Source organism: Muscardinus avellanarius (genome assembly GCF_963383645.1).
Source record: "Muscardinus avellanarius genome assembly, chromosome: 9".
Classification (NCBI taxonomy): Eukaryota; Metazoa; Chordata; class Mammalia; order Rodentia; family Gliridae; genus Muscardinus; species Muscardinus avellanarius.
In genome coordinates this window covers 44,293,080-44,314,507 of record NC_137795.1, presented here as the reverse complement: position 1 = coordinate 44,314,507, position 21,428 = coordinate 44,293,080, and the positions used below count along the sequence as shown (strand labels likewise).

Sequence of the window (21,428 nt, the reverse complement as noted above, 5' to 3'; positions counted from 1 at the left end):
AGTTTGTCATTTAAGTTCTGCATCTTTTAAATCATGTAGTATAAATATAATAAGAGGATTTTAGACTATAAAAATCAGATAAAACTGTCCTTTCAGGAAACTGTCCTTTCTCTGCACCTTCACATTTTCAACAATTCTGACATAATGTGAATGTGCAGAACCTATGGTAAGTACATGTTTTTTCAAGATCTCTTACCTTATAATTTCTTTATGATTAAAAAATTTTCCAGTAGTGTTTTCCATATGATTTTTTTTACCTCAGTCTACGTTAGGAAACACATATCAAGACCAGAACATTTGTTTGTATATGCCTGAAAAAAATACTTAATAAAACAGTGCTATAAGGAATGCATTCCAAGATTTTTTTTGTCCTTTATTTTTTATAAAAACGCTGGGCACGCCCCAACTGATTTTGTAACCTCCAGCGCCACCAAGCATCAGAAAAGAACACTGTGCTGCTATATTTTTTTATGATGTGACAGCGCCTCCTGGTGGGTATAGCCCAGCATCTCAGTCAGATTTAGGAATAAAAAGGATGCTTTCTTAAAAAAATAGAAATATTTTATATTGTTTTAATTTTGTGCCTGAAGAAACAAAAATATGAAATGAGTTGAATTAAAATTATGTTAATGTTTATTTTTAAAACTTCAATTATTATTTATTCCTTATAGGGGATAAAAATGTTTGGGCGGGCTTTTCCTCCCTAAAATCTATATTTTAACTGGTTTTGTATTTAATATTCTACTTTTAGGACAGGGTAACATTCAGGAGAATAATTGTGAAAAACAACGCCAAAAAGAGAAAAATGTATGAAAGCTTTATCGAGTCACTGCCATTCCTTAAATCTTTGGAGGTAGGTATATGTCTACATATTTATTCTCCTTTAAAACAGTTTTTTAGTGATCATTAGTTCTACCAGAAAATTTGAGTAAAAATATACCCATACTTTCACTTGAAAAAAATCAAATGGTGATGTTAGTTTTTATAGTTCAGCATTTCTTTTACTACCTATCACTGCACTTGGTTTGTTATTTATAAGCGACAGGCTCTTTTCCAGCATCTACGGCACATTTATATGTAGTATTTATCTAATGGCATGCTTAAAGTAATTATATGAATGTTGGCAAGAAGACAGGCATGGCGGACTGCAGGTTTGAGGCCAGCTCCAGCATCTTCGACTCTCAGCAATCCCTCAGCAACCCTCATTAAATAGTAAAAATTTAAAATAACTGAGGGTGTAGCTCAGAGATAGAATGCCCCCAGATTCAACCCCCACTATCAAAAAAAAAAAACAAACCGAAAAACAATTGGCAAGAGCCACTAATTATACCTCTGTAGGGAGAAGTTGTTTAAATATGCTCCGCCCTCACTGACTTCTCCTTGCCAGTCACCTTTGCTGTTTGTTTCTTCTAAGATCAACAGTCCAGGCCTCTGCCCTTCGTCTCCTCTCTTCTCAATCTGGGTACACATCTTGAATCCCATGGCTTCAGATACCATTTATATACTGCTATCCTAAAATTGACATTACTGCTAATTTCTTGTCATCTCACACCTAACATGTCTCAAGTCTCCTCTTTTCTCTTGCCCATTCTAGTGGATGGCAGCACTAGCCCGTCCAGTGTCTTAGGGCAGAAACCTTGGAATTGGACCTAACTCATCTGTTTCCCCCATCCGTGTCTAATCTCTTAGTAACTTTTTCTGTCCTACTGTCAGAATATAGCCAGCACTCAATCATTTCCCACCAATTCCCCCACCACTGCCTTCTGTCTGAGCCACCATCACCTCTTGGCTGGCTTGTATCAACTGCTAGCATAATCCTTGTAGAACCTCGGCCGGCCATGGACCGCCTCTGTTTAATCCCTTCCTCATGGGCCATTAAGGCCACGCCCTCTGACCCCATTTCCTACTGCCCGACACTTGGCATCCTGCTTTAGACACACTTGCTTCCGGCCATTCCTCAAACATGGGCCCTTTCCCTGTGTTGGGGCCTGTGTACTTGCCATCTGTCTGGAAGGTCCTCCTTCACCAGCTTGTGGCGCAGTCCCTTCTCTCTTTTTTATCTTACCCCAGTTGCCTTCTGCAAGAGCCCAGCTGCTAGGCTTTTACTCTTTCTCAGCTTTGCTTCCCATATGTCATTGTTAAGTTCAGTGTTTTTCTAGGTATTTGAGTCTCATACTTGAAATCCATTGAGAGTAATTGAAAGAGGGGCACACGTATTGTACTCACAGTGCTGTGTATAGTGGCAAATGCCAATGTAGTGGTGCTTTTCCTTTTTGATGTTGGCTTGTCAGGGGTAGAATTTTGGCCACATTATGGAATGCGTGTTAGACAGCTGATCTTCTCCAGCAGCAGATGAATAGAAGTGGATCTAGGTAGAAATCCAGTAACTTCAGATTGGCAAAGTAACTTAAAGATGGAAACCAAGCAAGCAAGGGATGTTGGCAAACTTGAGATTGTTTGCTTCATCTAAAGAAACAGCTGCTGGTCCACCAGGTTATACTGTCATGTAGAAATGGGCTGAAGGTTCCTGAGTCTTCTGACTTTTTAAGAGAAATTAGAAATACAGATTTATTTTAAAGTGCTAGCAGTTAATATAACAAATACAACCCACAAACTGCTTAATTTATTTGCCTATAGGTTGCCACTTTTTAACCTGTAAAAGAGGTAAGATTATCTAATTAGTCTGTTTATACTTAATATGATCTTTTTTTCCTTTGTAGTTTTCTGAACGCCTAAAAGTGGTAGACGTGATAGGCACCAAAGTATATAATGATGGAGAACAAATCATTGCTCAGGTATATAATATCCTGAAGTGCAATTCACTTTAGGTTTCTTTTTCAGTATTTTTAATGCATTTGTAAATCTTGATAAACTGTATAGTTAATAATGCAGTGATGGATTAAAAGAATATTATTTCATTTAATAATTAATATGCAGTTTGCAGTGAAATGTCACAAAAAATAAGAAATCAGATGCTTTCCCTAATGTGCAAAAACTAGGGAGAAATGGGTAACAGGAGGAACTCCAAATGAAGAAGAGATCCTATAGAGGAGCAATTAAATGACCTATCTGAAGGGATGGGAGGGGGAAAAGGGAAATTCTTTAAAGCAAATGATGTACTTAAATAAACATATCAAAGTTAATCAGGAAACCAAGCATGGGAAGGGGGAGGATAGGGGTTAGGGATTGGGTAAGGGCTGATTGGGTGATGTGTGCATGTATATCTCAACGTTTTTTATCCTATTAAGAAATATGACTACAATGCACCAATAAAAATTTATTAAAAAAACAAAAAAGTAGCCAGGCGTGGTGGTGCATGCTTGTAATTCCCGCGCTTGGGAGACAGAGACAGGAGGATCGCGCTGGTTCGAAGCCAGCCTCGCTGGCTTAAGAGACCCTGTTTCCAAATTAAAAAAAAAAAAATTATATATATATATATATATATAATAGGTCTGGGCGTGTAACCTGGAGATAGAAGGGTTTCCAGGAACCCCAGTACCACCAAAAAAAAGTACTTAATATGCAGAGATGGATTAAATGAATATTATTAAATAATCTGTTAAAAGTGATTTAAGCCAGGTGTTGTGGTATACACTTGTAATCCTAATACTTGGGAGGCTGAGACAGGAGGATCACAGATTTGCAGCTAGCCTCATCAACTTAGTGAGGCCCTCAACAACTTAGACCCTGGCTTAAAAACAGGGCTGAAGGTGTAGCTCGGAGGTAGAATGCCCTGGGTTCCATCCCCATTAACACACACACACACACACACACACACACACACACACACACACACACATACACACAGTGGTTTAATTTACATCCATTTAACTAGTTGAGTAGTTGAGTATTTTTGTTTGTATAATTAACTCCGCATGAATATGTATTAAATAATCATGTCTTTTGCATCATTTTATAACATGTAACATGAAATTCACAAACATATAGGAGGTAAGATGTCATTTATAAGAGGAATAAAAGGTGAGTGTTCCATGGAATTAATAAAAATTTAGAAGTTACATGGGAGGTATTGGTAGATCAGATATGGTGAAACCTCCTGAGACTTCCAGATACCATTTACACATTGTACCATGTGCTACATTGGCTTCCTAGCACCAAATGTGTTACATAAACATGTTTTTCACTCCTAATTCTTTTCCAAAATCCTGGTTGGAACTAATAGTATTCTATACCTCAGGTAGCACAGGGCTGCAGAAAGGCAGAATATTTATGAAGACAGTTGAAGTACACAGGTAAAGCCTGCAGATGATAGTACCTTGTTTCCTAGTTAGGTTTTTGAAGTATTGAGCAAATGATTCAAATAGATTTTAATAGATTTTATAATTTTATGCCATATTATGTTATTTATCTGAAATATTGTCTCTTCCTTCATATGTGAAACAAGATTCCAGGTCTGTGAGTCCAAGGAAAAGATGATTGCTTAAAAGGCAATAAGTAAATCTCTCAAAACCCTCTACACACACACACACACACACACACACACACACACACACACACACACACACACAGAGTCAAGGATTAGGAAGAAGTAGAGTCAAATTGGAGAATAAGAATATAAAATGGTAAATAACAAACTATAGAGCATTTTTAAAATGCTTGGGTTTGCCGGGCGTGGTGGTGCACGCTTGTAATCCCCACGCTTGGGAGGCGGAGACAGGAGGATCGCGCAGGTTCGAAGTCAGCCGTGCTGGCTTAAGAGACCCTGTTTCCAAATAAAAAATATAAAAATAGGTCTGGGAGTGTAGCCCGGAGGTAGAAGGGTTTCCAGGAACCCCAGTACCACCAAAAAATAATAAAATAAAATAAAATGCTTGGGTTCCTTTGTTTTTTCTTGCTTTGTTTTGTTTGGATGTTGAGGACTGAATCCAGTGCCTTGTGCATGCTAAGTGCTTGCTCTACCACTGAGCCATACCCTCAGCCCCTTTCATGATTTTTTGGACTTTTTATTTTGAAATACAGATTTATAAGAAGTTGCAGAATAGCATTGATGGATCCCAAGTACTTGTTACCTAGTTTCCCAATGCATCTTGCATTACTATTATACAATATTAAAACTAGGACATTGCCATTGGCACAGTCCATAGACCGGAGTCAGATTTTACAAGTTTTTTTTCAAATAAGATGTGCTACATTTATGCCACATTTATACAACAGCTGATAGATCTGCTGTGATTCATAAGATTTGAAAATTAGCATTATGTTCTTGTAAAAACAATGTAATAATAAAGGGGAACTGGTTGGGATGTAGCTCAGTGGTAGAGTATATGCTTAATATGCATGAGGACCAGAGTTCAGTGCCCAAATAAAAAAGATATGCTATGCTTAGGGTTTAATAAAGATATTTTATATATTAGTCATCTTTTAAGCATTCATAAGCACATATATATGTATATATCCATACTACACTATAGAAGTCTAGATTCATTTTATTTTGTGACATCTGATACTAAGGTTTTTTAATTGTACTAAAGAGTTTAGAAATATCTGCATTCCTCTAGAATCACTTTGAGAGACTAAATTTTTAAAAAATGATTATTATCTTCTGTGATGTACTGCTTGTTTAAAAAGGCATTGCTGGAAATCAAGGCAGAATCCATTCAGGAACAAAAACAAGGAAAAACGGGTATATAGTGAGAAATGGCATTTCAACACCTTGAGGTGGATTGTCAATAGATTGGCCTTTTCAGGGTCTGATCCTTAGCTAACTGGTAAAAACACGAAGGCCACATCTACTGTTTCCTCACGCATCCAGTGCTTTCTGCCCTTTGCCAGTTGATGGTTATCTTGGGCCACTATGCCAGTATTTGTTACATTAGGAGGAAATAGGGTGCATATCCTAGCACTTGCCAAGAAGCACTGGATCTGCCAGTGTATTTCCGCTGACTGCAGGGATGGTGCAGGGATGTGCAATCGGGTTGCCATTGCTAATGAGTTGGCTAAATTTGGGGGATATATTCTTGCTTCCGTATTATTTGCCATATTTCCTTAGCTTTTAAACAGAAGTGCTGTGGTAGAGGATATGTTATTTCAAATGATTTTTACAAATGAAACTTACTATATGATTATCCATCGTAAGCACTCAGTTTATAAAAGGAAGTCGCCTGTTCCTGTGAGAGTTTACATCAGTACACTGGGGTTGGACTATTCAAAGGAATGATTTCAGGATTGAAGATCAGTTACTTTGGATTTTCACCCTCAATAAATTTTTGTTTTGTTTTGATAGGGAGATTTGGCTGATTCTTTTTTCATTGTAGAATCTGGAGAAGTGAAAATTACTATGAAAAGAAAGGTAAGCATTTTTAAGTCCCCCCCAAATCCATGTATTAACAAGGAAACAGATTTTCCTTTTGATGTTTAGACTACAGTTTACTTTATTCTCATAAACTGAGGAGAATAATATTCTTCATTACATCATCAGGGTAAATCAGAAGTGGAAGAGAATGGCGCAGTGGAAATCGCTCGATGCTCTCGCGGACAGTACTTTGGAGAGCTCGCCCTGGTAACCAACAAACCTCGAGCAGCTTCTGCACACGCCATCGGGACTGTCAAGTGCTTAGGTAGGGAGCACAGTGGTGGCCACTGAAATGTTTATGTCTGTATTTTATGTCTTTTTTTTTTTTTTTTTTTTTTTTGGTGGTGGTACTGGGGGTGGAACCCAGAGGCTTTCTACCTCTGGGCTATATTCCCAGACCTATTTTATATTTTATTTGGAAACAGGGTCTCACTAAGTTGCTGAGAGCCTCACTAAGGAGCTGAAGCTGGCTTTGAACCTGCGCGATCCTCCTGTCTCGGCCTCCCAAGCGCGGGGATTACAAGCGTGCACCACCACGCCCGGCTTGTATTTTATGTCTTTATGTTGCATGTTTCATTTTATTGGGCTCACACATGTAGTCTCTCAAAAATATAACAAAATTAGGACTTACTAAATTATAAGATCAGTTTATGAAATCCATTTTATTTTAATATTTTCACATACAGATATATTTTGTTCTTTTGTATATATATATATATATATATATATATATATATGAAGTAATGATTTTTTTAATAATTGAAATAAGGTCTCCCAAGCCCCAAGCTTTGTATTTAACCTGTCAAATAAACAACATATGCCATGTTCCTTTAAAGCAAAAGCTAAATGCCAGGCTCAGTGGCACATGCCTGTAATCCCAGTGACTCAGGCAGCAGAGACAGGAGGACTGCAGGTGCAAGGCCAGCCTGGGCAACATAACAAGGCCCTGTCTCAAAATGAAAAATAAGAAGGAGTGGGAGTGTAGCTCAGTGATAGAACACCCCTGGGTTTAATTCCAGAACCATAAAAAGAGAGAAGGAGGAGAGTAAGTAATAATTTTGTAAAGTTTGCTATTAGGCTCTACTCTAAAGGTTGGAATATCTGCAGTATTGGCCGCAGAGACTCAGGTTTGTCAAAGCAGAATCAAATGTTCTTTGTTGTTCAGCTGTTTATTACTTTCTTCTACCAGAGGAGATTGGCAGAAATGCCATCTTTAGCTGGAAGGCAGAATCTTTGCATATTTGAGATTTTATATCTGAGGAATCACTTACTGTAATAATAAAAAGTATAATTCAGGAAGTGGCGATATAGGCGACACTTGAAAAAAAATCTATTCCACAGCAATTAGCCTCTACATGATTTTTTTCCACAATTCAATAAGACAAACTTAGTTTCAGTGTTTTTAAGATTTTCAAGGCTCCTCAAAATTAACTTCTTAGAGGAGCAACTTTTTAAAAGGTTTTAAATAAGCATAATGTTGAATAATATATGTGGATGAAAGAGAAGACAATTAGATACTGACAGGCAATTTCTCTGAGTAGAACTATTAGAATAAAGGTGACATGAGTGAATTTTTGTTAATTTTTTATATTAAAGAAAACCTGAAAAATACAGGAAAAACTAAGAATCACACACCATCACCACCGCTCAGTAGCTTCATTATTATAATTCATTCATTCTTTCTTCATTCATTCATTCATTCATTTTTGGTGGAACTGGGGGTTGAACCTAGGGTGTTCTACCTCTGAGCTATTCCCCAGCCCTATTTTATTTTAATTTTTAAATTTTGAAACATTGCTAAGTTAACTATGTGCTCACCTCCCAGCCTGTGATTCTCCTTTCTCAAAGCCTCCCAAGTACTGACATGAATTACTGTCACAACTAGCTGAGGTTCATGTTTTAAACAATCTTGAAAACTGCTGCTGGGTTGGCAGGGCCAGCCAGAATTCCCCTTTCTGCCTTCTTTGCCCATGTCTCACCTCTTTCCCTTTAGCCATCCTCTCTGACCTGCTTTAGCTTTGTTGGCCCAGATGGCCAGGACTGGAGCTGCTGTCAGCAGAGGGGCAGGCTGGAAGGCTAGAGGACAGCCTTGCCCTTGGCCTGGACTCTGCTGCTCCACCCTGTCGGGAAGCCCGGGGAAGCCATCGCTGAGACCTCTTCAGCAGGGTTTCTTTGAGATCTTCCACCTCCACTGGGCCCCCTTTCCCATCTTCGGGGGCCCAGCTGGCTCTGGAAGGAGATTAGGTGGAGCGGGATCATTTGCCCTGGGAGAGTTAAGAGACGTGGTCCACTAGACTCTCAGGCTGCTTGATAGTTGGGGAGCTCCCCTGGGCTGGGTGACCCAGCCGCTGCCCATCCTCTAATGGACCTCCTCATAGAAGTCCCATTTCACTTTTATCTATTTCTTCGCAGAACAACAGATAAATTAGGTAGTGGTGACTCCACTTGCTTAGGTTTTGGGGGTAGGTTTCTTTTTCCAAGAGGGGAGAGTATTACCTTATAAAATACTTTTCCTCACATCATAATGTAAATCATGTTGACAGTGACATACATGCACACAGCTCTTGGTGGCCCTCCACACCCTCCCGATCCCCCTCTTCCCCATACAGACCACTGAGATTGACATTGGTATTTTTACATATGTACTCAAAGCCAATGGTAGTCATTCTTTAATGGACCTCACTCTATCCCCTCCCCTGCCCCTAGACCACCTCCCTGGCTCCACTGAGGTTTCTCTTCCATTATCTGGTATCCCTGTTACTCCCTAGCTTCCACTATTGAGAGAAAACATATGACTGTTCATATTCTGTGACTGGCTAATCTCACAGAACATAATGTTCTCCATGTCCTTCCATTTTCCTGCAAATGATATAATTTTGTTCTTTATTGCTGAGTAGAATTCCACTGTGTGATATTAGGCTATAATGTACCAATAAAAGCATATTTTAAAAAAACTTTCCAAAAACTTTTAAAAACCTAAAAATTTTTTTTCTTTAAAAATAGAGTGAGCCAGGCGTGGTGGCACAGGCTTGTAATTCCAGTATTTGGGAGGCTGAGACAGTAGGATTGTGCAGCTTCGAAAGCAGCCTCAACTATTTAGGCTCTCAGTAATCTAGTGAGACCCTGTTTCCAAACCAAAATATATATATATAATCGGTCTGGGAGTATAGCCCAAAAATAAAAGCCCCTGGGTTCCATCCACAGCATCACAGTAAATAAATAAATAAATAAATAATAAATGGAGACATATTTCCAGTGAGGACTGGATTGTTTTGATTCTCCAAACCTTTCTGTTCCCTTCCGCCATAGATAACTGTCATCAGCAATCTCATTTAAGTTAGGTGCTAGCAACTCACGGGGCTGCTTTCCCTGGCTTTGCCCAGGCTTGCTGTATCCCTCTCCTCATTGCTGCCAATGAGACCTCCCTGTGCTCTCACCTCTACACTCCCAGCCAGGTGGCTCAGTCCCTCTGCCAGGTGGGGGCTACTTGGTGGCATTTTTGTGCAGATTTTATGTAAGCCACTGCTACTTCAAGCATTCAAAATGAATTTCCCTATAGTGTGAGTTAGCTTAATGAATAAGCATCCTTTACTCCCATATGCAGTATCCCCTTTCTCCAGAACCTTGATCTGGGTCCAGGAAACCAGAACTGAAGTCAGAAGAGCCCCTTCCCTGAGGCAGAGTGGATGGATATATATAGCAGCCCCAAGACGTTACATTTAGGAAACTGAGAATTTTATTTTTGTGAATGCAAATCAGGGGAGGGGCTAGAGGGCTATTGCTTGTGAGTCTTGTTTTTAAATTAGTGCTGCTTTATTCTGTAATTGTGACAGCCTTGGAAATTGTACTTTACTGAATTCTGCCAGCTGTTATCATCCCGGATGAATTTAATTGTGCCCCCCCCACCCTGTGATCTGTGTTTTCTTCTGTCTGGGGGAGGCAGGCCACTGCTTAACCCTTTTTGGAGTTTGTTCTTTTGATGCATAAGCATTCCAGTTTTCTTCCCTGTGAAGGGTAGTTCAGCCACAAACCAATTCATTCCACTGTTTTAATTTCAAAATAAAAGGAAACTTAAATAGAAAAAAATGAGCTGGGTGTGGTGACGCATGCTTGTAATCCCAGTACTTGGGAGGCTGAGACAGGAGGATTGTGCAGGTTTTCAGCCAGCCTCAGCAGCTTAGTGAGGCTCTCAGCAACTTAGCAAGACCCTGTTTACAATAAAATATAAAATAGGTCTGGGGGTGTAGTTCGGAGGTAGAAGGCCCCTGGATTCCATCCCTAGTACCACCAAAAAAAAGGAAAGAAAGAAATGTTTTCTCATCTATTATAGTTTAGGAATTTTAAATTTTATTATATTAAGTTTTAATAGTCAACTAGATAAATATATACATGCTAAAATATTTAATCACTTTGTACTGATGATATTATGGGTTTTAGCTCTCCTTTGTGTGTATGTGTTTGTGCATAGATGACTTTTTCACATACAAAATTTCCCCTTAGAAATGGTTTTCAAGAGGCCTGAAAACCTTTCAGAAGGTCTGCAGTTTTGAGGACAGCATATGACCTCATAAGACCCTGTTTGAATATAAAAAATTAAGAAAATGGTGATAAGGGTGTAGCTCAGTGGTAGAATACCCTGGGTTGAATCCCAGTATCACAGAAAGAATGAAAGTAATTAAGGAAAAAGTCTTAGAAACAGGATTTTTTGTTTTTTGTTTTCTATCAAGGATTGAACCCAAGGACATTCTACCTTCAAGCTATACCTTCTACCCTTATTTTGTTGTTGTTGCTGCTATTGTTCTTGAAATAGGGTCTTGATAGGTTGCTGAGTATCCTGCTAAATTGCTGAGGCTGGCCTCAAACCTGGAATCCTTCTGTCTCATCCTTACAAGTAATGGGACTACAGGTGGCACCTGGCTAGAGTGGGAGTTTTTGTGCATTTGTGTGGTACTGGGGATAGAACCCAGAGGCATTCTGCCTCTGAGCAAACCTCCAGCCTATTTTATTCTTTGGTTTTGAAACAAGGTCTCAATAACTTGCAAATGACCTCAGTAAGTTGCTGAGGCTGGCCATAAACATTGGATCTTCCTGTCTCAGCCTCCCAAGTATTGGAATTACAAGTGTCTGCCACCATGCCCAACTCTAGAGATGGGATTTTTTTTGGGGGGGGGCGGGTCTGGGGCTAGAACCCAGAGGCATTTGACCTCTGAGCTACACCCCCCTGCCCAATTTTTTATTCTTTATTTTGAAACCGGGTCTCACTGAGTTGCGGGGGGGGGGGGGCTCACTAAGTAGCTGAGGCTGTCTGCGAATCACGATCCTCCAGTCTCAGCCTCCCAAATGCTGGGATTACAAGCGTGGGCCACCATACCTGGCTAGAGATGGGATTTTTAAAATGACTTCTGATACATGCTACTAGCAGTGCAAGAAACTGCCATTTATACATTTGCAAATTTGAGAGGCAAAAAAATATATATTTTAATTTATATTTCTATGATAGACAATATGGTATTTTTTCCATCTGTATATTATAAACAGAGCTTTAAAATGCATGAGACAGGCAAGTAAAGTGATATATAGAAGTAGACAAAAGCATTATGTTGGCTGCCACTTTGGATTATATAGACAATGGTATAAAAGAGTAAAAATTATAGAAGGTAACATTTGACCTCTACAACATGGCATTGTAAACCCTGAGAACAGACTAGGAAGTATACTCCCTTACCAACTTCTTATTACTAAAGTTAAGACATCAGAATTCATTTTTAAAAATTTCAAGGCCTTGCCAAAACACTCATTTTCTTCTCAGTTTGGACTTGGAATCCCCCATCAACCTAGCATTGCATATCACTTGCCCAAGGAACTGAGGATTTGACTCCAGAAGTCCCTAGTTGCTCCCTTTTTCAAGTGGAACATTTTTACCTTTATGCTTTTTTGCATTTTATAATATATATGTAAAGATATTCTTGTATTACTGATATATCACAGTTGGAAAATGATCATGGAAAATCATAATGAAAGAGACTTAGAAATTCTTCAGTTTTGCCTAGATTGTTATTTCTCATATCTTTCCTTTTCTTAGCCATGGATGTGCAAGCATTTGAAAGGCTTCTGGGACCTTGCATGGAAATTATGAAAAGGAACATCGCCACCTATGAAGAGCAGTTAGTTGCCCTGTTTGGAACAAATATGGATATTGTTGAACCCACTGCATGAAGCTTAAGTATGGAGCAAGAAGACCTATAGTGACAAAATTACACAGTAGTGGTTAGTCCACTGAGAATGTGTTTGTGTAGATGCCAAGCATTTTCTGTGATTTCAGGTTTTTCCTTTTTTTACATTTACAATGTATTGGTAAAGAGTAGTGATTTAATAGTCAGTAGGCTTTAACATCACTTTCTAATGAGTAGTTCATTAAAAAATCAACATATTGATAAAGTGACTTTCTATTCCACAAAATTATCTAACTGAAAGTTTTATTCAGATGATTGTAATATATTGAAAGTATCCATGTTTAAGAAGATAATTAAGAGACGCATCATAGGTAATGTGTTTGACTTATGGAGATTGAAATCAAATTAGTGTCTATGCCCATGTAAGAGGGAACTTGGCAAAGAATCATGCAACACCGCATGGCATCACATCCTTTTTATAACCCATTCTAGTAAAGTTTTAATCATTTTCATTTTAATATTTTTCTGGCTTGAAAGTTATGTTGGCCTTGGCCTATTGGTGAAATGGTAGAAAACATCATATGCAATTTTAAAACTTTTTATATTTTTGCAATAAAATACATTTTCACTTCTTTGGCATAATGTCAGTAAACTACATATTCCAGTGGTTTTCAGGACCAGCTATTTAGTCATGAAAATAAGGAAAAGAGTCGTTTTAAATCAGCAATCATTAACATAATTCTTCATCAAGCGCGTATCTGCTTTTTAATTTTTTTTTCATTTTGCAACTCCCTATATTTATCTTTAAGAATTTGATTTTTATTTTTACTCTTTTTTTTTTTTTTTTTTGGTAGTAATGGGGGTAGAACCCAGGGACCTTCTACCTCTGGGTTGTACCTCCAACCCTATTTTATTTTTCAGTGGGAAATAGGATCTCACTATGTTCCTGAGGCTGGCTGTGAACCTGATCCTCCTGTCTCAGCCTCTCAAGTACTGGGATTACAGGCATCTGCCAACACACCTAGCTTGATTTCGACATTTGATGTCACAAAATTTGTTTTTGTTTTTTAAGAAAAGCTATTTAAACTTAGGAAATCTCTTTTTTGTCTTCTAAAAGCCTAATTTCTTATAAAAAGAAAAATCCTAGTCCTTTACCAAAAATATTTGGGAATCCTTATCTTACATGTTCACAAGATACTTTGTTCTTCATTAGGCCTACATGATATGGTCCTTTGCACACAAATGTCACCATAGGTTTCTGTTCTTCCTTGCAATGGTTGCCAGCCTTTAATCTCATTGAACAGCAGCCCATGAGGTTTCTCTTTTTTTTTTTTTCCTTAAAAATTTATCTAAGGTGGTAGAAATAATTTTTTTGTGTTTGTGGTACTGGGGGTGGAACCCAGATGCTTTCTACCTCTGGACCTTACTCCCAGACCTATTTTATACTTTATTTGGAAACATGGTCTCACTAAGTTGCTGAGAGCCTCACTAGGTATCTGAGGCTGGCTTTGAACCTGTGCAATCCTCCTGTCTCAGCCTCCCAAGTGCTGGGATTGCAAGCATGCGCCACCACGCCCGGCTAGAAATAAATTTTTATAAGAAAAAGCATATATAATGAATGATAAAAGGAATTTGTCCTCCCTTTATATATCATTAGGTTTTGCCATTTTCTTTAATATTGACTCAATAGCTTAAAAGTACAGAAGAAGAAAACTTGCTAGATTTTCATTGACCACCAATATGGTTATTGTTCTACCACATAAGATGGAGTTAATTATATTCAACAAACTAATATATTCTTATGTGATTTTTAGGCCCTGGGAATCAACATTTAGAGGAATTAATTCTAAAAAGTTATTCAATTTTACATGAGCAATTTCATTTTGAGAAACATATCAAAAGAATATATACATACATGGGTAAAATTATTGTGGCTATCATGTTATTAGAGAATTTATGGTCCTCCTCCTCCTCCTTATATTTGAAAACATGGTTAGAATGATAATTGGATAATGTATATATAAGAAGTTAAAGTATGTAAACTATAACTTCAACCACATTTTAGAATGTTGTTTAACTTTTTAGCAAAACCTTCTTTTAGGGAAAGGAGCTCTCTATTTGAAGACTTTTCTATTTCAGATTTTATTTTAAAAGCCATGTCTGTTAAATAAAGAAAAAAATAAAAAAAACAAATTCCTGGTTCATCATTCTGTATTCTTTATTCACTTTTCCCATTTATCTCTTTTGTTGCATAAGCTGATTGTTAACTATTCATGGAACAGTAAACAAATGCCTGTTTAATAAAGAACTTTGACCAAGGCTATAAATGCCAGTTATGTTATTTTCAGTATTGTTGGTTATATTTAAATTTTCCTTATAATAAAGCACACTTTTATAATAAAATCTATGAGTTAATATTTTTAATGTTTTGTTTCTCTAATATTCCTTGCACAGTACCTAAATACAATGAAATGATAGAGATATGGCCTGCAGATCCTTAATAACCTCTAGGGTATAACACTGAGAAAGTATGATTTTTCTCATGACAATAAGCTTAAGATTTTATATATTGGTCATATGTGAAAGAAATAATTGTGGTATGCTGAAGATTAATTTGGACTTTTAGAATAACCAAATAAATAGATCAGGATAACTAGGGAATATATGTGTAGAATTATGCAGTTAAAACTGCAAAACTTTGTGGGTGTCCTTGTTTAATCACTAACCAAGAGTCCTCGTTGGGGATTCTTTGTTGAAGTTTTCATGCAAGGATGGGGCCTCTTGATCATTCCATGTGGCTAAGGAAAGGGACAGGAATTCTTCCTGGAGAACAAGGTGCTTCCCTTATTTGTTTGAAATAAATACAAAGGGCTATGTTTCCTGCAGAGCACTATGAATTAACTCTTAATACACATATTTTAACATACATTACTACCTGCAATACAAGGGAGTGAATGTATTTGGATCACCATTATAACCTGTACTAGGAGACCATTTAAAATTTGTTTGTTTGTTTGTTTGTTTGTTTGTTTGTTTGGTGGTACTGGGGTTCCTGGAAGCCCTTCTACCTCTGGGATACACTCCCAGACCTATTTTATATTTTTATTTAGAAACAGGATCTCCTAAGCCAGCACGTGCGGCTGGCTTTGAACCTGCGTGATCCTGCTGTCTCCGCCTCCCAAGCATGGGGATTACAAGCGTGCGCCACCATGCCTGGCTTAAAATGTTTTAAAATACTTCCAGTGAGGCAAGGCATAAAACAAGAGCTTTAGAATTTATAGGAGCCGGGCGTGGTGGCGCACGCTTATAAGCCCAGTATTTGGGAAGCTGAGACTAGAGGATTGCAGTTCGCAGCCAGCCTCAGCTACTTAGTGAGGCCCTCTGCAACTTTGTGAGACTCTGTTTCAAAATAAAGAATAATAAACAGGGCAGGGGGTGTAGCTCAGAGGTCAAATGTCCCTGGGTTGCATCCCCAGACCCGCCAAAAAAAAAAAAGAAAAAAGAATTTATGTAAAAATGTAAGATTAGGAAGAGTGCTGAGTTTCTTTTTCTGTCCAAAGATCTTTAAAAATACTGAAATTTGGGCTGGGAATATAACTCCATGGTAGAAGGCTTGTCTAACATGTGTGAGGCCCTGGGTTCAATTCCCAGTACTGGAAAAAATTTTCCTCCTAGTTTTTTTTTTTTTAAGAAATGTTACAAGGATAAGATGACCTTCAGCATTGTTAAAATAATACGTAAGCTTAGGGGTCTTAAACTGTTTTGAGCCAAGGCTTTGTTGAGGGAATTATAATATCTAAATAAAATGTTAATAACTAGAAGAGAAATAGAGTTATTAGGAATGCTAGCTTCTAAATTAATTGTGTGAGGTATAACCTGATGTTGAATATCAGAAAGAATTTTGGCAAAAAAAGAACTATTAATTAGTTGAGACAATCTAACCTGTTCCAGAATACATTTACTATTCATTCATTCATTCATTCATTCATTCATTCATTCATTCATTGGTACTGGGGATTGAACCCAGAGGCATCCTACCTCTGAGCTACACTCTTAACCCAATTTTATTTGTTGGAAATACGGTCTCAGTAGGTTGCTGAGAGCCTCACTAAATTGCTGAGGCTTGCTGCAAATTGTGATACGCCATGTTTCAGCCTCCCAAGTACTGAATTACAGGTGTGCACCACCAAGCCTTGCTTCCAGCTACTGTTAAAGGCAGCAAAACTGGTTGAGCAACTGCAACCACATAACTGAAAATCTTCACAGGTATCTATCTATCTGTCATCTATATTTATATCTATCTATCTATATATATATATATATGTGTGAGGAATTATGAATATGTAAGCAGCTGAGTACACCAGTTATTTTCAGAGAACTTACGTGCCTGACAATAACCACTGGAGTTTAAGCCAGTTGAATTTGTATACCAAGGAGAATCAGTGACTTCAACCAAAATTACTTTGCAGTGTGGTGGCAGAACCCGGGGAGTACTGAGATTTCTTGGTTTCTTGCACACATCTTGACACCTTTTCTAACTAAAGTTTATTATTAGCCTAGTAGGTAGAGAAAGTTGGATAACTTTCCAATGCAGAGTAAGATAATTTTGAGATGAAAACTTAATTTGATCAATAGTGGGGCTTTAACTTTGTAGGCTCTATGTTTGTAAATCTAAAATTGTCTTGAAATACCTAAAGAATATGTGTGTGTGTGTGTGTGTGTGTGTGTGTGTGTGTGTGAAGATGTGATGATGTATGATGTAAAGCAAGTTTTTGTCTATGCCATAAAAAATCGCTATTTATTACGGAGGTGGTTTTCTCAGATTTTGATTTAACTATATCCTGAATCTTGCCATTTTACCCCCAAACATAAAACCCAACACTTAAAACTGTATATACATAAAATAACATTTAGTCAGTACAAAAATTATTTCATTATAGCATATTTATTATTATTATTATTATTATTATTATTATTAATTATTTTGGTGGCACTGGGGTTCCTGGAAAGTCTTCTATCTCTGGGCTACACTCCTAGACCCATTTTATATTTTTATTTGGAAACAGGGTCTCTAATGCCAGCAAGGCTGGCTTCAATCCTCCTGTCCCCACCTTCCAAGTGCGGGGATTACAAATGTGCGCCACTACGCCTGGCATAGCATTTTTTATTTTTAAGTGGAAAAAAAAAAGTGGATTATTTAAACTTCTAGGCACAAGGGGAAATTTAAGTATGAGTTGGAAATGAACTCTGAAATTTCAAGAGCAGCCTTGGCTCTTTACTGCAACAACTCAAATCTGAAACCCTAATTATTTCTATTTTACGAAGGTTCTGCACCCTTTGATGAGTTTATGAGTGGCACATATGACCAGTCAAAGCCCTGGATGAAGCCACTTCTCTTGTTCTCCATCTTCGTCCTAATTGTGAACCTACCTAGGTCCTGCTGAGCAACAAGAGAATTTAGGCCAAAGGCTGACATTTAATCCAAGTTTACTTTTTTTTACGTAATGATTCTATTCTTGAAATGTATATAAATGACGTTTGGAATTTTTTGTTTTAAAATTTTTTTTTTTACAAATGTGTTTGTGTGTGTGTGTGTGTGTGTGTGTGTGTGTGTGTGTGTGTGTGTGTTACTGGGGATGGAACCCAGGGACATTCTACCTCTGAGCTACACCCTCAGCCCTATTTTTTTTTTTTTTTTTTTTGTACTGGGGTTCCTGGAAGCCCTTCTACCTCCGGGCTACACTCCCAGACCTCTTTTTACATTTTATATTTGGAAACAGGGTCTCCTAAGCCAGCGCGCGCGGCTGGCTTCGAACCTGAGCGATCCTCCTGTCTCTGCCTCCCAAGCGCGGGGATTACAAGCGTGCGCCACCACGCCCGGCACCCTCAGCCCTATTTTTTATTCTTTATTTTGTTTTTGTTTTGTTTTTTAAATTTATTTTATTGAAAGTAAATGTTATACATTTAATCTGTATTTGGTGCCCTCTCCCCCCCTCGTTTCCCTTCCCCCGTCCCGATACTTAATACCCAGGCTAACCTTGCTATATTCGTACTTTTACACCTATTTGGAAATAGCCACTCATCAGTCAAGTTCAGCCTCCTTCCTCTCTTAGTTTTCCATTCAAACTTTGCTGAGATTTCCTTCCATTATCTGGAGTCCCTCTGGTATCCCCAATGCTCACTCGTTTGGGCATATTAGAGGAAACATATGTCCCTTCTCTTTCTGTGTTTGGCTGATCTCACTTAACATAATGCTTTCCAGCCCTTTCCATCTTCTTACAAATGACATGATTTTGTTCTTCTTTATAGCTGAATAGAATTCCATTGTGTGTATTTCCCATAACTTTGCAAACCATTCATTTGTTGATGGGGGCCTAGGTTGTTTCCAACATATGCGTACCTCTGTTCATAGCAGCACAATTTATTCTTTATTTTGAAACACGGTCTCACTGAATTCCAAAGGGCCTCACTAAGTACCTGAGGCTATCCGTGAACCATGGTCTTCTCATCTCAGCCTCCCAAATGCTGGAATTACAAGCATGTGCCACCATGACACGTTTACAAACAATACTTTTAGCAGTGAAATATTTTAATTATTTTAAGATTCATGTTCAGTATAAGAGCATCTTTGGTAAGTTTTTTCTCATAATTGTTCTTTTTCAATTTTTGTGAAGCCGGGCGTGGTAGCACACGCTTGAAATCCCAGCATTTGGGAGGCTGAGACTGGAGGATCGCGGTTCGCAGACAGCCTAAGCTACTTAGTGAGGCACTCCGTAACTTAGTGAGACCCTGTTTCAAAATAAAGAATAAAAAACGGTCGCACTCGGAGGTCAAATGCCCTTGGGCTTCATTCCCAGACCCGGAAAAAAAAAAAGTATTTGTGGTCCTGAGGACTGAACCTAAGGGTTCAAACCTAAGGGTTTGTAACTTCCAAGTTACAAACTCTGGCCCTTTTTATTATTGTTTTTTAAACAGGGTCTCAGTAGGTTGCTGAGATTTTTGCTACATAATTCTCAGCCTCTCACATATGGGATTACAGGCGTGTGATATGCCAAGCTATAATTGGTCTTTAAACCAACCATAAAAATTATATGCCATGTAACTTGAAGGAGTTGAAGTGTAATAACTAGACAAATATTTTGTTTGCTTTATATGAATGACTCTGAATGAGACAAAAGTGAGTAATATCTACGTAATGTAGGTGGAAGTGAGACCTGTTCTCAGAAAATAGTATACATTGAACATTCCTTACCTGGAATGCTTGGGATCAGATGTTTTCGGGTTTCAGAGTTTTTTGGATTTTGTAATACTTGCATATTTTATACCTGTTGAGCAAAAACATGAAATACAGAATGTTTTAATATATGAAACTTTTAAGAGTGTTGCACATTTACCATTTCAAGTTTTAAGGTTTGAGATGCTCAACCTTGTAATGGCCATATGGAGGAAATGACCCTTAACACACAGGGAAGCAGTTTCAATGTTTAAGATAGCTTATGCCAAGTTATATTGTACTGTACGTTAGAATATTCATACTGCTTATTTGCCCCTTTTTCATTTGTTTAGTAAGAATCTTTATTAATTGCTTATTATTGATCAGATAGAAAGATGTTACGTGGCAAATGACAAGAGACAGTGCACATGAGAGGAGACATATATAAAAGCAAAAATACGCTTTTTCTTGGGAAGGTGGCAGCTCTAGAGGCGGTGGTGCTCATCTCTGCAAGCCATCTGCTTCCATCCTTGTCTCTGCGATGACACCAACGCCAGCCACCGCCATGACTGAGAAGATGACCCTTCGTGGCACCCTCCAGGGTCACAATGGCCGTGTTACTCAGATCACTACCATCCCGCAGTTTTCCCAGACATGATCCTGCCCGCCTCTCGAGATAAGACCATCATTATGTGGAAGCTGACCAGGGATGAGACCAACTATGGCATCCCACAGCGTGCTCTGCAGGGTCACTCTCACTTTGTTAGTGATGTGGTCATCTCTTCAGATGGCCAATTTGCCCTCTCAGGCTCCTGGGATGGAACCCTACGTCTCTGGGATCTCACAACGGGCACCACCACGAAATTCTCTTGTCTCCTGTGGCTGGGACAAGCTGGTCAAGGTATGGAATTTGGCTAACTGAAAACTGAAGACCAACCATATTGGCCACACTGGCTATCTGGACACCGTGAATGTTTCTCCAGATGGATCTCTCTGTGCTTCTGAAGGCGAGGATGGTCAGGCCATGCTGTGGGATCTCAGTGAAGGCAGGCACCTTTATACTCTAGATGAAGGGGACATCATCAACGCCCTGTGCTTCAGCCCCAACTGTTACTGGCTCTGTGCTGCCACAGGCCCCAGCATCAAGATCTGGGACTTAGAGGGCGAGATCATCATAGATGAGCTCAAGCAAGAAGTTATCAGCACCAGCAGCAAGGCTGAGCCACCTCAGTGCACCTCCCTGGCCTGGTCTGCCCATGGCCAGACTGTATTTGCTGGTTACACGGACAACCTGGTTCGAGTGTGGCAGGCGACCATTGGCACACGCTAGAAATTTACAGCAGAGCTTTAGAAATTAAAATAACTGGCTTGCTTAAAAAAAAAAAAAAAGAAAGCTAAAATACTAAGTTTAGTGCAGTATGACGAAAGTTGTATAAGTATTATTACTATGACTTTATCAGACTTAGTTGCCCCTAAGATGAGGTACTTTTGACTAGCAAAAGAAAATGCATAAATAAGAACCTAATGTATTATATAATAACGAGTAGGAAAAAAAACTGTGTTAAATAGGTAGATAACAGGAATTACGTTTCCTACAAAGTTTTCATTTAAAACATAAGAATAGTTATTTGGGCTTGATTTTATAAACCAAAAGAGAGATGAAGTAGGATTATTTGTTGCCTTCTCTAAATTTTTTCTTTTTCAGTACTGAGAGTGGAACCTAGGGGCA

The 21,428-nt window shown here is 38.4% G+C and overlaps 1 protein-coding gene across 3 annotated transcripts in view; it reads left to right on the top strand.

Annotated features, from left to right (window-relative positions):
* The window catches only part of PRKAR2B (protein kinase cAMP-dependent type II regulatory subunit beta), a gene marked incomplete at both ends in the record, with an annotated part of 110,713 nt that extends 98,184 nt beyond the window's left edge, over positions 1–12,529 (top strand). For all 3 annotated transcript variants that reach the window (XM_080701115.1, XM_080701114.1, XM_080701116.1), the window contains 5 exons: positions 752–853; positions 2,721–2,795; positions 6,245–6,310; positions 6,440–6,578; positions 12,396–12,529. In XM_080701115.1, the coding sequence (XP_080557241.1) occupies positions 752–853; positions 2,721–2,795; positions 6,245–6,310; positions 6,440–6,578; positions 12,396–12,529 (516 nt within the window). The remainder of the gene's footprint in view (positions 1–751; positions 854–2,720; positions 2,796–6,244; positions 6,311–6,439; positions 6,579–12,395) is intronic.
* Between the last annotated feature and the right edge of the window lie 8,899 nt (positions 12,530–21,428).